This window comes from Galeopterus variegatus, unplaced genomic scaffold (genome assembly GCF_000696425.1).
Source record: "Galeopterus variegatus unplaced genomic scaffold, G_variegatus-3.0.2 Scaffold394, whole genome shotgun sequence".
Classification (NCBI taxonomy): Eukaryota; Metazoa; Chordata; class Mammalia; order Dermoptera; family Cynocephalidae; genus Galeopterus; species Galeopterus variegatus.
The window spans coordinates 90,486-108,605 of NW_007726505.1; the positions used below are offsets into that span (position 1 = coordinate 90,486).

At 38.1% G+C, this 18,120-nt stretch overlaps 1 protein-coding gene across 1 annotated transcript in view; it reads right to left on the reverse strand.

Moving 5' to 3' along the window:
• The window catches only part of CTNND2 (catenin (cadherin-associated protein), delta 2), a 449,347-nt gene that overhangs the window by 51,366 nt on the left and 379,861 nt on the right, over positions 1–18,120 (reverse strand). Inside the window, exon 12 of the mRNA XM_008568289.1 lies at positions 5,228–5,438. Within this exon, the coding sequence (XP_008566511.1) occupies positions 5,228–5,438 (211 nt within the window). The remainder of the gene's footprint in view (positions 1–5,227; positions 5,439–18,120) is intronic.

The window sequence follows — 18,120 nt, forward strand, 5'->3', positions numbered from 1 at the left end:
GCTCACTGGCTGAGCGAGGCGCGGGAGCAACACCGAGGCTTGCAATCCCGTTGCCGGTCCCCGGTCCGGTACGGGGGCAACACTGAGGGTTGCGATCCGTTGCCGGACACGGAAAAAGACAAAAGACAAAAAAAAAAAAAAAAAAAAAAAAGAAAAAAAAGACAGCCATTAGGAAGGGCTGGATTCACGGGTTTTAATGGCAGCGTCATGTAACATCTGCATAGTAAGAAGAAAAAGATGCTGCCTCAACTGAGGCCTGAGAGCACGCATAGTGCACATGCCTGCATGAGTGCAGGCGATTTCTCTCCATTTGTGCTGATGGACAGCACAAGACGTGTGCGTACGCACACTCTCCCATGTGTACAGAGGAATGCGCCTGTGTGAGCTGCTATAAAATAAGGCCCCCCACATACTTCAAGGACTGTCCTCTGGACCATAGTAAAAATCCAGGGTCACACAAACCTTTGGAGTATTGGTTCTTTACCATTTTCTGTGTGTTACACAACAATGTCATTAAAACCCCTGAATCCAGCCCTTCCAAATCATTACAGTTTTTCTTCTTTCTATTCCATTTTGTAATCAAATGCTGAGTCTGCATACATTTAAAATCCCTATGAAAATACAATGAAATATTTTGCCTTTTAGTTCAGTGCCATGCTGAACCACAAAACAGAGACTAGGTCAATAAATCTGTATTGATTTAATTAAGCCAAATTCTTGGAAGTCACTTTGACTAGTGCTCACAGAAACTATTAACTACCTGTGGATTTCTTGTTCTAATGGGCTGGTTTCCCAACCAGCTGCACAACTCTGGTGGCTGCTGTTGACATTATGGTCTACCTTAGGACTGGCACAATTTTTCTGTGAGGGGTCAGATAGCAAATATTCTCTGCTTTGGGCCATATGATCTTGGTTGCAGCTACTTAACTCTGCTATTGGAGCATAAAAGGAGTCATAAATACAATACATAAATGAATGGGTGTGACTGGGTTCCAATAAAATGTTATTTATGAAAAACACGTGATGAGTGGGATTGGGCCCATGAGTTATATAGTCTGTGGATGTCTGGTCCATGTGAATAATTTTGGGCAGGATATAACCATTCACAAAGACTCCAACGAGATGACCACCCCTGAAGCTCATTCATGGAGCAGGGCTCTCAGGCCCTGTGAAGAGAGAACATCTGAATTGAGACCAAGGATGCCTGTGAAATAAAATGGTCTTTGAAATAGAAAGTGAGCAGAGAGTTGGATGGGTCAGGTCAAGGCTATATTTGAGAGCCAAAGTAAATAGATGTTGCAAGGACACACATTTTGAAATGAAATTATAAGATGCCAGTACATGGTTGATAGGGTGCCTGCTATTTTCCTGGATCTTCATGTTTGTCATTTAGAACAACTAAGTTTAAGGTTTTTTCATCCATTAACTTAAGGGCAACAGTCACTCTTACTCTTATTATTACTGAGATGGAATTCAACTTTGTGTGTGAAAATGTATTACTTATATCAAGTATTTTAAAAAGAAAAATATATAGATTTCTTATAAACTCCTGTTTTTTTCTTTTGAAAGATTAGCTATATTTAAGTAACATATATTTTCTTTTACTGAAATGAATGGTTGCTAAGTGATTTCACAATTTATGATAGTGTCATGCTGTCAATATAATATTAAATTCTTTTGACTTACAAAGAACTTTAGATCTTTTCATGGATACAGATAAAGGTACACTTTATTTTTATATAATCAATGCTGTACAAAGATGAAAAGCTATGTTTTATTGTGTGTTATCACTGTTAGCAAAATATTTGTTCATGACAGTAGTCAAGCAGCTCTAGAGGAACACTTACTAATACTCAAGTAGCGATAATGTAGCTGAAACACATTTAGTTTGCAAAAATTCCGCTGACACAGTGTCCTTTTTTGTTTTCACTTCGTGTTTAGTTACAAAATAGAGAGAGACTGTGAATGTGTAATACAGAGTAGGCTTTAACATCTCATTTAAAATGCCAATATATCATAGTGTTAGACCAACACCTGAAGGTCAAGGAAACATTGCTTTCTTTTTAGACTTTAGTTTTGATCTATCCATCAGACTGGTACCATAGAAACTTCTACATGAAGAACTGTAACTATTGATTGAAGGACTGGAACAATTGAGTGTTTCTAATGTGACAAGTGATTATAACGTAAGCCACAACACACAGTGCTTTACTGACAAGTAGCAGTTGGGAATGTTAATAGCTTTTCTGTCTTATGACAAAATAAAGTGACACATTCAACACTATTTCCTATATAACTGTTAAAATTTAAAAAAAACAAACGTATTTTTGAAACAGATGGAGATGATAGAATGTCCATACTGGGTGTTTAAAATGATCTGAAAGAATGAATTAACGAAGGCTTCAAAATAGTGAGTGTAAGACTCCTGTAGGATCTAATAACAATTATACAATATCTGATCTTCACCAGAGCTATTGAATTGGGCATGGCTGAAGATCTCAGTGGGTGAAATTCACTGTGGCTGTTCAACACAGTGCCAGCAGCAGGATCCCAGAACACCAGTCCCACTGACTGTGTTTGCAAGAAACAGTGAGTGGTACAGTTCCAACGTACTGTGATCTGCAACTCGCCAGTCTGACTCATTAACATCGTTTCATATCTAAGCTTGTATATATTTAGTAATAAAATGTATGAAAACATAAAATGGAGAATCATAGCTAGTCATGTTTCTTCCATGTGTTTTCCTATGCTATCTCAAATAAAAGTCAGGTTTGGACAGAACTTGTTTCTGGAAATAAATTTTTAAGGACAATTTAGGGTGGACAGATTTGTAAGCATTGAAAAAAATTAACTCAGGTAAATTGATATTCCTACCATTTCCAATGATTAAGTCACCCCCAATTCCAAAAATTCTAAAATAAATAAAAAATTTCTATTTTATTAAAAATGTCTAGAAGCTCATGGGAATCTCAGTGTCTACTGTCATAACAGAATTGAGTGATAAATGGTTTCACACTAAGATTCGGAGCAAATCTTCTGGATTCATTTTGTTTTAAGAGCAGTGAAAAGCAATAACCAAAGTGAAGGCCAGGTAGGAGATGAGGATATATGCAGCTATAAAAACCTCGTTTTGATCTCCAAATTAGTCAGTATATAAAAAAAAAAGAGATAAGCTACATGAAAAAATGTATATGGGACTGACTGGGCAGAAGAACTGTAACTAGAAGATGCTTGTTTCAAGCCAGTACAACACATCCTGTTAAATCCAGGCCGTTGGCCTTGGGGTTGGGGTGGGGGGGTCGTGGGGTGGAGAAAGAAGCAGTGAGATGAAACAAGTGACTATTCCATAAAGAAAATTTCAGCCAAATTCAAGGTAGTTTATGAGATCATCTGCAGTGAAAAAAACACTTCCCATTAACAATAATCAAGATTGGACCAGACCTAACAGGACCATTTTCTGGATTGGCAATAAGGATATAAAGTATTTCATAGATAATTTCCTTAAATATTTTTTAAAATTAATTCCACCAAATAATTTTCTTTGACCATAGGACTCATTAGAGCATCTTTTCTCCTTATGGGCCATTGAGTGATGCTTGTTGCTCTAGGGATCTCACACAGGTGGAGGGAATTGATACATGGCCAAGCACTCTTTAAAGCTCTCTAGTCTTATAAGTCAGAGAAAAGACTTAAGCCTGTGGATGTCTCATTAATACAGACAAATGTATCGGATTGCTTTTGTGGGCTATGGTTTTATTGTGTGTGTAGGTACATATGCTTTAAAAAGCATTAACATATTACTCTTAATGCCCTAAACAGGTAAGCACTCCAATTAGAGATTCCAAAGGTCTACTGAGGCTATATAAAGAAGAAAACCATGTGGCTTCCTGCCTATGTAGTATAGCATTTTATTGTAAGTACAATATCATAAGATATAGTTCAAGCCAGCAATCTTCACTGCACAATTACTACATGAGTCCAGTGGGGGTTCTCTACCTGACATAGGAAAGTACTTGAATCCTAATGCTGAATTGTTGATTGAACCTATTTGGAGACTTAGGGTGCTTAAACAAAAACCCTGAAACTTCCTTTATAATACATTGGTAATATCCTGAATGAAGTCAAATAATGAGACAGAATTTCCAGAAAGTCTCAAAGTACATCCCTCACATTCTTTAATAACAAAAGAAGAATCATTTAGCATTTAGATGTAAAGGAATGGAGGGGAAGGAAATGAAAAATCAAGAAGCAGACCCTTGATAACAAAAGGTTTCTTCTTTCAATATCATTTGATTACACTGCTGGAATTTCAGGAGGCAAAATTTAATTAAGGTTAGTGAAGGTTTTTGTAAAATTGACAGGTTGCTGATATACTGCCACTCTGGCTCATGAAGATAGTTTTGGTTGCATACAATAAGATACCACTGGTTCTAAAATCAAACTGGGGGACATTCCTGTTGTGGTGTCCTTGCTTTGACAGCAAGTCTTATCTCTTTTCATTCCATTTGCCTGAAAGCTCTTCTTCCTCGCTATCACCACCCCCACAAAAATGGGAAACTTCTATTCATTCTTTAGGTTATGATTATCATTCTTCCAGATAATATATTATGACAGCCTCTCCCCCAGTTTTAGATTGGCAAGTATAGGCATAACGACTTGTGAAATGAAATATTTTGCCCCAAATCTCACAGCTAGCAAGGGAGGGCACTGAGTTCTCCCTGACTCCATCACACTGTCTTCTTCCCCTTCCTCCCTGCATGGTGACTTGCTAGCACTTGGTGACTACTGTGATATTGGCAAAGGGGACTTGAGTTGCTGTGCAGAGCTGAAGAGGCACAGAGCAGAAGGGTGTGGAGACTCAGCAGCACACAGGCTTGCAACCACAGAGGAATGACAATGACAACAAAGTCCCTTAACGTATCCAGGTTCAGCTAGTTGTCTCTTGCAAGTTGAAGGAATACACTAGCATGCAGGCTGGATTGTCAAGTCTATCGTACCAATATTGCAGTAGTCACCAACTCATGAGTTATTCATCAAATCAAAATTACTAGTAAGATCAGCTTTCATTGTGGGGTGGGAAGACAGGAAACAATTTGCTGTTTCCCTTGTCCAGATTATTAGAGACAAATGTTTTCCAGTGACATTCAGTAGCACCACCTACAACAGGAGACACACATTTAGAAGCAATGCTACCAATGCATAGAGATGACGTCGCCATGCAACTTACTTATCTCCTTTGCTCTTGGAGATGCCCACCAACTTCTCGATGCCACCGGCATCCCGTAAGGCCTTGGCGTTCTCCATGTTCTTGGTGATCACTTCGTGCAGGGTGCAGCAGACAGCTGTCACGGTGTCATCCGACATGGCCTTGCTCACTGCATTGTTGCTGTTGTTTCCGCCTGGAAGCCTGTGGACTAGGTCTCGCATGGCGTATTTGCCTTTGGAAAAGAATATGAAGAGAAGAGTTGAAAGGAGATTAAGATGGAAGAAGAGGGCAGAAGGAGAGGTGGTTACATGGGAGGAGAAGAGACTACAAGAGGCCATGTCAATGTAGTATCGTCTGTTTCCCATCACTGAAAGTTCTCTATTGGGTAACCGTGGACACATATACAGAGAAAACAGTATTTCCTCATGGCACATGCACGGACTTCAATGCTAGAGAGTCATGGGATTGAATCTCTGAGCAAGTTATTTCATGCCTCTAAGTCTCAGTTTTCTTCATCTGTAAATCAAGAACAATAATGGTACCCATCTTACAAGGTTGTTGTAAAAAAGAAATGAGTAAGCCTATGGAAACTATTTAACACATGTCGATTAACAAGGACACTGGACTTGATAGATGTTACCTATTACTAGGCTTCTGCTTAATGTTCATGGAAGTCAAGAAAATGTATGGTGATTCTAACATAACCCTCAAAAATACCTTAATGGGAGCTATGTTGGAACCTGTATTATTTAACAAGCAAATCCCGAATATGTGGAAAACATGATCATATATGTGAGTTCTGAGTTCTGACCTTGGTAAAGCAAAGAGAAACACTGAAAGCAGGGGAGAGGAACCTGACAATTAACATGTAACTAGAGAGCCTTTGAACTAGGGTAACCCGATGATCTGTTTGTCTCTCTGATGGGATTTTATTGTATGGTTCTACCCTATAACATTGATTTATTTCGCATGTTTTTGTATGAAAAATAAAATGAAATCCAATTCTTTTTCCTTAATTCACATTATCTTATTAATCTGGCTAGTGCCAATGAGAAAGGTACTTACAATGACATATTTATGGAGTACTATTAGTTTATAAAGCACATTAGGTACCACTAATAACCCTACAAGGCAATTAATTTTTCCCACCTGTGGCTTCCAATTCTGTTTCTTTAATTTACTTCTGGAAGTAAGTAAATGAATGCCTGTAGCAAAGTTGGCTGTTAAATTTTTCAGATGGAATTGGCAAGTGTCCAAAGTTAGATCCCTTCCTTGTTTCCCATCCCCCAATTAGATATATTTAGCTAGCTCCTAAGAGCCATCTGAGATATTTTAACTCCCTACATATCTGTAATTGATATCTTCTTTTGCTGTTTAATTCTCTGGTGCACAGTGCCGGGGGCAGGAAATAGAACCCCATGGGAATAGGCAATGATATCTTAATTCCAGGCAGTAATAAATAAAACATAAGCCCTTGTAATTTTGGTATCTGCTCTTATCCTATGTTTAGGTGCCTTATTTTAGCTCGGACAGAAAATGCTGATGTTTAAATTACTGAAATAGAAAAGTGTCTTCATTCACTTGATGATACCTAAGGAAGTGTCTGGCAAAAATGGTTTGCCTGCAAAGGCCCAAGTGTAGCATACTTATTTTCTAATGACAGTGCCTAAAATAATTTGCAGAAGGTACTCTGTGCATGGATAGTCTTCTGAGAAACTTGCTTTCTGTATTTATCATTAAATCAGATTCAACTCTGGCTAAGAGTTTACTTTTGTTGAGCTCAGCCTGCTGGAGATTCTGTCAGTTTCTTAAATGCCACAAACCATCAGAAGACACATTTGAGTTCCATAAAGGTGAGAAGATGGATGTGTTTTCTTTTATCCTTTTCTTTATAAGGGAGATGATGGAGGAAGGCAACAGAATTGAAAAATATTTCAATTGTTGTACTAACGGGGACATTCACACTCTTGACTGAGTATAGAAGACTGGTTTTGTGACCTTGCACATTCTCAAGGTTAAAAACAAAAATGAGGAGAGGGAAAGGATTTGGCTGCAGCAGTTTTCAGTTTTCATTGCTACTATTACTTCTAAAATTATGTCAGATAATTTGAAGATGTGGGTTCATCCTCCATGGCTTCCCAACTTGTGAGCCCTGGGTGAGATGTCCCTGTAATATTCAGGAGGCAGGGACAGCCAAGCCCTGCAGAGCAGCCTCTTCCACTCACCCCAGTGTGCTGTACAAATGCCATCATTGTCCATGTGCCCCATGATGTGGGAAAGAGCAGGAGTCACTGCTGTATTCAACTTATCACAACTTGACGGTTGGGGAAACTCATTGAAATTATTTTATTTCTAATATTTCCAATACAGTTCAGTGACATTTTACTAGGCAATTAGAGAGTTTTCATTTAGTCTACTTAACGCTCTATTTTGAAGGGTTACATTTTAGTCCATATTTCTGACCATCCAAGTGGAGAAACAAATCAAGCAAAATTATTTTATAGGGAAGAAGACCTCTGAGCAAAGTTTGTTATTTTAAGGGCAATACATTTCTTTTAAGCCTTTGATTATGTGCTGAAAAGAGCTGTTTTCTCACACTGAAATTTGAATCCTAACTTCACAGGCAATTTGGGTAGCAAGGTAAGCTTTTAAGCTTTTTTTGGTGTTTAGAAATTTTCAGGCTAATTGGGGGAAAAAAAAGAAAATATGGAACATAGAATAATTACAACCACAAATGACCTTGTGTTTCATGTTTATAACAGCAGTTCAGAGAAGAGAGAAATTAGATTGGACTGGGGCTGTTACAGAAGGCTTGACACAGGAGGTGGTCAGTTAGGGTATGTTCTGGAAATCAGGGAATGACAAGGTCAAATCAATGTATTACAAAGAGAATTCTGGTGCATTAAGAAGGAAGATTTCAGAATACTAAGATTGAAGGTGGGAGGAAAATGTAATCTGTCTCTTGACAATAAAGTTCTCTCCCTCTGAACTTCTACTGAAATGATCAGCACTGCACTGCAAGGCCGATGTGTCTGTAACTATTACTTTCTTTCTTCCTCAAGTTTCTAAACTCTAGAAAGAGCTAAAAGGCTATTCTTGTTACCCAGTAAGAGAAATCTTGCCCCCTCTTCCCCCCACCCCATCAGGGCTGAGATTTTTTCAGAGGTGAAAGGAGTTAGTTCCCTTTTTGTGTTGCCATGACAATAAAGATAAGTTGCAAGATGGGTGGACCAAACTTTTATTTTCACAGCTTAGCAGCATCAAGGTGATCAAATAGTTGTTTGCCTTTCTTTTCTTTTTAGGGACAGAAATGGATGGAGGTGTGGTTCTTCTAGGGTTAAGGAGGGGAGTAGCTGGGCCATCAGATGAAGGCTGTCTCTCTAGGAACCTGGAGAAAGAATAAGCAGGAGGTTCTACATGGGCTCAGGGACATAAGGGCACCTGGAGCTCAGTAGGGCCCTGGGGTTGAGGCTGGTATGAGGCAGAGGAGGTGCCTGTCACAGAATGAGCTGCTCAAGCCCACAAAAGAGGCAGTGGCACCAGCAACCACCACAGATAAATGACCACTTTCCCTTCTTCTTGACTTAATTTGGTTTAAAAATAAGTGAAAGGTATGACACAGACTGAAAGTCATAGAGTGATTCATGCTGCTGACACCATTTGTCAGACGGCTGTAATATTTCAGGACCAAAATAACAAGGTCCTGTGACTACAAAGAGGTGGCCACAGGGAGACTGAGGATGGGACAGCAACCATGATGGAGATTCCTGAGATGCAGCTGACAGGGCTGAGGGTCCAATGAAATGCTGAGGTAACAGACAGTTCCCCAAAAGTTCATGTATTGGGAAGTTGATCTCAATTGTAACAGTGTTAAGAGGTTGGGAAATCCAAATATGGTACTTGAAAGGTGGGACCTTTAAGAGGCCATTAGATTGTGAGGACTGTGTCCTTGTGAATGGATTGATTCATTCATGGAGTAATGGGCGTGGTTCTGATGGCTTTATAAGGAGAGCGAGTGAGAAGTTTAGCTCTCTTGCTCAGCCCACTTCTCTCACCATGTGACACCCTGCATTGCTGCAGAGAGTCGTCACCAAGAACAAGGCCCTCATCAGATCTGTTCCCCGGACCTTGGACTTCCTGGCCTTTGGAACTGTGAAAAATAAATTTCATTTCTTTATAAATTACCCAGTTTCAGGTATTCAGTAATAAGCAACAGAAACTTAGTGCAGAGGGAAAGGTGATTCAGAGATTTCTAGCTGGACAATGAAGTAGGCAGTGAAAACCAAGTAAATTTTAAAGCTTAAAAATAACGGACAAGTTGGATTTTATTTTACTTTTTCACACAAAGGAAAACAGGCAAAGTTAGTTATATGAGAGACAGCAGGTCATCAGGTTTGAAGGACACCTGGATTTGTGAAAGCAAAGTGGATACTGTGCCCTGCACCTGTGTAAACGCACCTCCCATGACCCACCCTCATGGAATCTCACCTCTCAATGGAAGAGCATGCTGCTCTCCCAGATCAAAGCGAAACAAAACACAACCTCATCACAACTACCACCAGACAGGTCACTGTATCTTAATGAAGTTCCCAATAGGAATGAATCCTTGGGCCATTTCTCTGAGTTACTTAGTCCCTAATGAAAATGACTTTGTCCCTGACTTTTGCAATCCCAATATGAGACAACCATGGAGGATATAATTGCGTGGAATAACTAATGTTTCCATCAGTGCAACCTGGTAACTTTTCTACCCTTTTCTGTGTGTGTCTCTGTGTGTGTTTCCCTCCAAATACCAGTACTTAGTATTTGGTGAAGCAGTTTTCTAAATTCAGACTTTCTTGAAAAATTGCAAGTAAAAATTGTCTCTTTATGTCTTTATATATAATGTTTTTTTGTTTGTTTATTTGTTTGTTTTGGAGTCTTCTGTTACGAGCTATTGGTTGCACCAAGGCACCCAGTGGACTCAGGACACCTAAACAAACTGGGTTTCCCATGAAGGCCACTCCTTGCAATGCTCTTGTGCAGGCCGGGGCTGAGGGGGATTTCATGATGGGGTACTAGAGCTGTGCTTCTGTCTCTGTATTGTATTGGTGACTGTTTCTACTTCTGGATTGGGCTTATTTCTCATACTGATGTGCACACCACCACTTAGTTTCCTTATCGGTGGTAGGAATGTTGAGTAGTGGTTTTGTGGTATAACCACCTGCTCTCTGCAAGGTGGCAGACAACAGGGAAATCACTTGAGTCCCTTCCTATGCTGATTATATATACCTCTTTTGGTCATTGATAGAGTCCTCTTTGTAGCTGGTCTTTGTTCTGGAACTGCTGAAACTGACCTGTGAGTTTTTCTAGATTCTCTATTTACTTTTTTAAAAAACACTTTTCTTATTGTGATAAAATACACAAAACATAAAACTTACCATCTCATCCTTTTTTTTTTCCTTTGGCAGCTGGCTGGTACAGGAGTCGAACCCTGGACCTTGTTGTTATCGGCACCACACTCTAACCAACTGAGCTCTCCAGCCAGCTCATCTTATCCATTTCTAAGCATATGGTTTAGTGATATTAAGTGCATTCACACTGTTGTATAACCGTTGCTACCATCCATCTTTAGAACTCTTTTCATCATGCAAAACTGAAACTTTATAACCACTGAACAGTAACTCCTCACCCCACCTACCCTCAGCCCTTGGCAACCCATTCTACTTTCTGTTTCTATGAATATGATTTCTCTGGGGACCTCAAACAAGCAGAATTATACAGCATTTGTCTTTTTTGTGACTGGGTTATTTTACTTAGCATAATGTCTTCAAGGTTCATTCATATTGTAGCATATGTCAGAACTTTCTTCTTAAAGCTGAATGATATTCCATTAGAGTTATATACCACAATTTGCTATCTAGTCACCTGTCGACGGACAATTGGCTTGACTCTTTATTTTAACTACAGTGAATGATGATGCTATGAACTTGGGTGTACAAATATCCTTTCACTTTCAACTTATTTGTGTCTTTATATCTAAAGTGAGTCTCTTAAAGACAACATATAGTTGAATCATATATTTTTATGAATTCTGTCATTTTCTGTCTCTGAATTCTGTCACTCTCTGTCTATGATTTATATTTAAAGTAATTACTGGTAAGGAGAGACTTACTTCTGCCATTTTTATATTTATTTTCTCCACGCTTTATAGCTTTTTGTCCCTCATTTCCTGCATTACTGTCTCTTTTGTGTTTAGTTGATTTTTTTTGTGTGTTGAAATGTTTTGATTCCCTGTTTTCTTTGTGGTTACCATGGGGATTACATTGAACATCCCAAAGTTGTAACACTAATTTGAATTTGTACCAGGTTTACTTCAATAATGTGCACAAACTCTGCTCATTTACACTCCATCCCACCTCTTTTCATTTTTAATCTCACAAAGTTATATCTTTGTAAATAGTGTGTCCAAAAACATAAACAAATAATTTTTTTTTTAAAATGCATTAGTCTCAAATTATGTACAAAACAAAGAGTGGAGTTACAAATCATTGTTACAATAATACTAGCTTTTATAATTGCCCATTTATTTACCTTTACTGAGATTTTAATTTATTCCTATGGCTTTGAAATACTGTCTACTGCTCTTTCATTTCAACCTGCAGGACTCCTTTTAGGATTTCTTGCAGAGTGAGTCTAGGGGTAATGACTCCCTCAGCTTATGCTTATCTGGGAATGTTTTAACTTCCCCCTCACTTCTGTATGACATTTTTGCCAGATACAGTATTCTTTGTTGACAGCATTTTTAATTTTATCACTGTGGATATGTCATCCCATTGACTTCTGGCCTCTGAAGTTTTTGATGAGAAGTCTGCTTCTCATCATGTGATGAGTTCCTTCTCTCTTGATGCTTTCAAGATTATCTCTTTATCTTTGTCTTTTGATAATTTGATTATAATGTGGTTTGAGTGTGAGTCTCTTTGAGCTTATCCTATTAGGATCTCATGCAGCTTCTTGGATGTTTATATTCATGCCTTTCATCAAATTTGGTAAGTTTCCAGCCATTATTTCCTCTAATAATCTCTCTTCTCTTTTGTCTCTTTCTTCTCCCTCTGTGTCTCTCACAGTGTGTAGGCTGGTCCTCTTCATGGTGTCCTATATATCCCTTAATCTCTGTTTCTTTTCTTCCACCATTTGTCTTACTGTTCTTCAAACTTGGTAATTTCAAATGACCCATCTTCAAGTTTGCTGATTCCTTCTTCTGCCTGTTCAAATCTGCCTTTGAATTCCTGTAGTGAATTTTTCACTTTAGTTGTACTTTTCAGCTCTAGAATTTCTTTCTGATTTATTTTTAGCTTTTTTATCTCTTTATTGATATTTCCAATTTGTTCATGCTTCACTTTCTTAACTTTCTCCATGTTTTTCTTTAATTCTTTGAGCATATTTAAGACAATTGTTTAGTAAGTCTGCCATCTGGTCTTTCTCAGTGGGACAGTTTCTGATGGTAATTTTTTCCTTTGGAGTGCTCATACTTAGCTGTTTCTTTGTATGTATTGTGGGGGTTTTTTGTTTGTTTTTGTTGAAAACTGGAAATTTGAATCTAATAATGTTGTAACTTTGGAAATCAGATTCTTCCTCTTCCTCAGCATTTAACATCTTTTTGTTTTTGTTTTTTGATTGTTGTAGGTTGTCTCAGTGCTGAGGGTCAGCCTAAGATATAAAATTAAGGTATTCTCAGAGCTTTTTTGGGCCTGCACCTCTTCCTGGGCATGCACAGTGACTTTTTAATTTCCCCCATGTATACACTTGCTTTTGAATGTCTTCATCTTTAATGACTGGCTCCCAAAAGGGGGAAAAGAAAAAAATAAAGTTGAGGCTGGGTGGGGTGCAAGCCCATTAAATCCTCTGGAAATCACTTTAGCCAAAGGGAGAGGGGACTTGCCGCCATGGTGTGTGTGTGTGTGTGTGTTTGTGTATGCAACAGTGGTTGCCAGCCTCTCTGTCTGTATCTCTGTGATCAAAAGTAGAAATCAGTAGAAAGCATTATCCCCAATATTTGGAGGACAGGGTATTTTGCACCAATGCTGGCTTTTGCCAGCTGTACATAGGCTGCTCCAGGAACATGTACACAGCTGCCTGTCACAAGGCTGAGGGGTGGGTAGCTGCTGCTGAACTAAGAACTGAAACAGACCAAAATTAAGCACAATTTTCTGTCCAAGCCTTCCTCTGGAAGTTGTGAGCTTTCAATAGACACCAGAGTTCTAAAATAGTTACATCAGACAAATTCTGCTAATGTGATTGTTGTCTAGGTGAAGAGACAGACTCCTGGTGTCTCCTACTTCTCTATCATCCCAGAATCCTCTTCCTGATCAAAATTTACTTTTGATCAATGGTTGAAGGTGTAAAAGTAAAGGGCTGATTTCTGTGTGATTGGATGTATGTAGGTAAATGTGAAAAAAGCTTTCTCTCTAACAATGGAAGGTTAATCTTTTACGATGCTCTGTAGATAGTCATAGCTCTATCTGCAATGTGGCTGGCACTTTTTAATCTCTCCTTTCTTTTTGGGGGAAATGTTTAGAGCTTAATTTATTATAAAAATCTCATTTTTGCACTATAAGAATATTTCATTTTAGCAGAGAGTCTATAATCAAAGGGGAAAAAACATATGCAAAGTTTCTACTTTAATATGGAAAAGCATAAGACCCTGAATAGCTAAAGCAATCCTGAGAAATAAATAAATAAAGAAATAAATAAAGCTGGAGGCATAGCACTACCTTACTCCAAATTATACTACAAAGCTATTGTAACCAAAACAGTATGGAACTGGTATAAAAACAGACATTCAGACCAGTGGAGTAGAATTGAGAACGCAGAAATCACCCTTCAGGCTTATAGCCATTTGATATTGGACAAAGGCAACAAAAATCTACATTGGGGAAAAGACTGCTTCTTCAACAAGTGGTGCTGGGAAAACTGGGTATCCGTAGGCAGAAGAACAAAACTAGATATGCATCTCTCACCATACACTAAAATCAACTCAAAATGGATTAAAGACTTAAGTATAAGACTTGAAACTATAAAATTACTAAGGGAAAATATAGGTGAAACACTTCAGCAATTAGGTCTGGGCACAGGCTTTATGAACATGAGACAGAAAGCAGAAGCAGCAAATGAAAAAATAAACAAATGGAATTATATCAAACTAAAAATCTTCTGCATAGCAAAGGAAACAATCAAGAGAGTGAAATGACAACCTACAGAGTAGGAGAAAATTTTTGCTAACTATGCATCCAACAAGGGATTAATATCCAGAATATATATAGAACTCAAGCAAGTATAAGTAAAAAAACAAATAACCCAGTCAAAAAATGGGCAAAGGAGTTGAATAGACATTTTTCAAAGGAAAACATACAAAAGGCCAACAGATACATGAAAAAATGCTCAACATCACTAGTCATCAGGGAAATGCAAATTAAAACTACATTGAGATAACACCTCACCCCAGTTAGACTGGCTATAATCAAAACAACAGTGAATAACAAATGCTGGCGAGGGTATGGAGAGAAGGGAACACTCCTACGCTGTTGGAGGGACTGTAAATGAGTACAACCACTATGGAAAACAGTATGGAGGTTTTTCAAACAACTTCCATACGATCCAGCAATCCCACTTCTGGGTATATACCCAGAGGAATGGAAATCATCATGTTGAAGGGACACCTGCACTACCATGCTCATTGTATCTCTGTTTACAATAGCCAAGATTTGGAACCAACCTAAATGTCCAGTGATGGATGATTGGATAAGGAAACTGTGGTATATATACACCATGGAATACTACTCTGCCATAAAAAGGAATGAAATACTCCCATTACAAACAACATGGATGAGCCTGGAGAAACTTATGTTGAGTGAAATAAGCAAAGCACAGAGGGATAAATACTGCATGGGCTCACTCATATGTGGGAGCTAAGAAAGAAAGAAGGAAGGAAAGAAAGCACACAGTAGTGCATTGGTCTTGTAGAGGGAGAGAACATTCCCTGGGCTCCAAAGTGGAGTTGGGGGGAGAGGGGGAGGGGGAGGGGGAGGGATATTGGTGATAATTAGGTGGGGGATACATGGTAAAAATGCAATTTCTGGTAATGGATATGTTGCCAATATGAATCTGGCCCTGACATCATGGGCATGAGGGGTGACAATTAGCTTTGCATCTCATAAATATTCATAGTAAATTTGTTTACTATGAATAAATTGATTTATCATAGGGTTTGATCCCTGTACTGGCCAGACGCCAAAAAAGTTTTAAAAATAAAAATAACAAAACTGTTTTATGTGGCTTACAGATCAAACTGGTGAAGCATTCAAGATGGTATTGCTTGGTAATTTTAAAAGTTTAATGTTTATTGACATGGGAAAGATCTCTTATGACTTGTCTGGGACTCTCTGATGTCTGGGAACATCTGGAAGGTTATGAGTGCATGAGTTTTTTATTTCCAACATAAAATAGATAAAATACTACTCAGCAATAAAAAGGAACAATTCATACTACAACCTGAATAGATCTCAATAGCTGTGTATTAAGTTAAAAAAAAAAGCCAATCTCAAAAGAATACATACTATAAGATTCCATTATTTCATTTATATAACATCCTTGAAATAATAAAATTATGGAGATAAAAAACAAATTCGTGGTTGCCAAGAGTTTGGGATGGGGGGTACAGATGATTACGAAGGAGTAGTATAACAAATATTGTTGGGTTGATGAAACAGTTGTGTATCTTAATGGTGGTGATGTTTACACAAACCTACACATGTGATAAGATGACAGTGTACTGTACCTACATACTGTAATGTTGATTTCCTGATTTTAATATTGTATTATAGTTAACAAGAGGTAGCCATTGATGGAAACTGGGTGAAGGATGCATGAGATCTCTCTGTGCCATCTTTGCAACTTCCTGTAAATCTATAATTATTTCAAAGTAAAAAGTTGAAAATTAGAGAAATCCCATAGAAATACAGAAATGTGCCAGGTAAACACCAGGTAAACATAAGGATGATTTAAAAAGTTCATGTGATGACAATAAGGCATTGATAAATCTTAAAGTTTATCTCCTGATTTGACTTACATTGGACTTAATAAGCACTACAAAAAAAATGGCATATATGAAATAGAAAGAAATCCAGTCATAAATTCTCCCTGAATTGTCCAGCTTGCTCAAGTTCAATGGGATTCTTTTGTTCTATGTGTGTGAACATTTTCTGTTTCAAGAAATCGTTGTAACTTTTCTATTCTCTAAATGAAATGGATAAATGGAACTCTTGGCTCAATTTTGATGTTATTGGTTATGATGAGTGAATAACCAGAGCTATTCAGCCTTATCAACAACAGGTGGTTTCTGGTTTTCTCTCACACATGCCTCAGACCCCTGCTAAAGCCACAGGACAGTGATGTGTCTGCTGGAAGAAGCAACATAACAGCCTGATTAAAGGACTCTATTAGTTACTCTTGGCACTTGACACAATGACAACAGCCTCTTGGTTACAATCATTCCTATATAAACTAACTGAGTTTTATACTCCAACTACTAATCCAAGATCAACAAAACAAGGATTAGAATAAATAAAACAAATTTAATTGTGGTTAACATTCTATTTTGAATTGGGCATGTAGCCTTCTTTCTACTGTTTTTGTCTTTAATGCTTGATCTACCAGGTTATGCTTGTAAAATCTAGAATGAAATATTCTTTAAATGAAATCTTGTTCTAGTTAATCCTTCAGAATTTGTAAAAAAAAATCATTTGAAAATTCTTAAAACAGAGGATAAGATAATAAATTAGGAAAATGCAGTAATAATAGTCCTGTAAATACAGCAACATACGTTGATTGGTCTGGGTTGACATGACGACTTAAAGCAATAGTTAAATAATATATAAAGTGCCTTTACTAATCGGTGTACTTTCATTAACCATAGGTTTTCATGGTATTGATTGAACTAGAAACTCTGCTCCTCCCTACCAGAATGTAATTGAGTAAATCAAATCTGTAACCATGACTATGCCGGAGATGTTACAATTAAAGACAAATATAATTTAATTAGGAATGACAAGCTCATTAAAGAACAAGTTCATTTCATACATGGAACTGATGGCTGTGACATCCTCCCAGGACCCTGGGGTGGTTCATGCTGCATGGTTTACAAAATCCCAGCCCTACAGGCACCATAACCAGGAGCAATGAAAACTTGGAGCTCAGAGATATGGAATAATTTGACTCGGAAAGTTCTGGGTTACTGATTCCAGAAGGTGAGCTGAATGGGAATAAAATATTTCTGCCACAAAGAAGTGACTATGAAACAAAAGTTAACTCTCAAGATTCAATATCATATAGCTCTCCTTTTGATAACCACACAAAGAGGTGATTGTGAATGAATCAGTACTGCTTACTACACCTATGTCTGTACAACTGGTCAAATAAGATAAACCATCAGATCGATGACCACAAATAAGAACATTGCTAAATAAACATCTGTGGTCAGATTATGTGGTCATCACAGCCCTGTCAGGAAAAGAGAATAAAAGAAAACAAAAGATCAGCTCTGGGAAATTAAAAAAAAAAAAAAGAAAGAAAGAAAGAAAAAGAAAGAAACACATGATCAGCTTTCTAGCTGTAGTCCCCAATAAAGAATCTTTGAGCCATTTCCTAGCAGTTGGTGACTCGATTAACTTTATCTCTGACACTGCAATACCAATATGTGACGATGTGATGGTTTATTTATTTATTTTTTTCCTTTTTGTCTTTTTTCGTGACCGGCAACGGATCGCAACCCTCAGTGTCGCACCCGTACCAGACCGGGACCGGCAACGGGATTGCAACCCTCGGTGTCGCACCCGCACCTCGCTCAGCCAGTGAGAGGCCGGTCTGTATGTGGGATC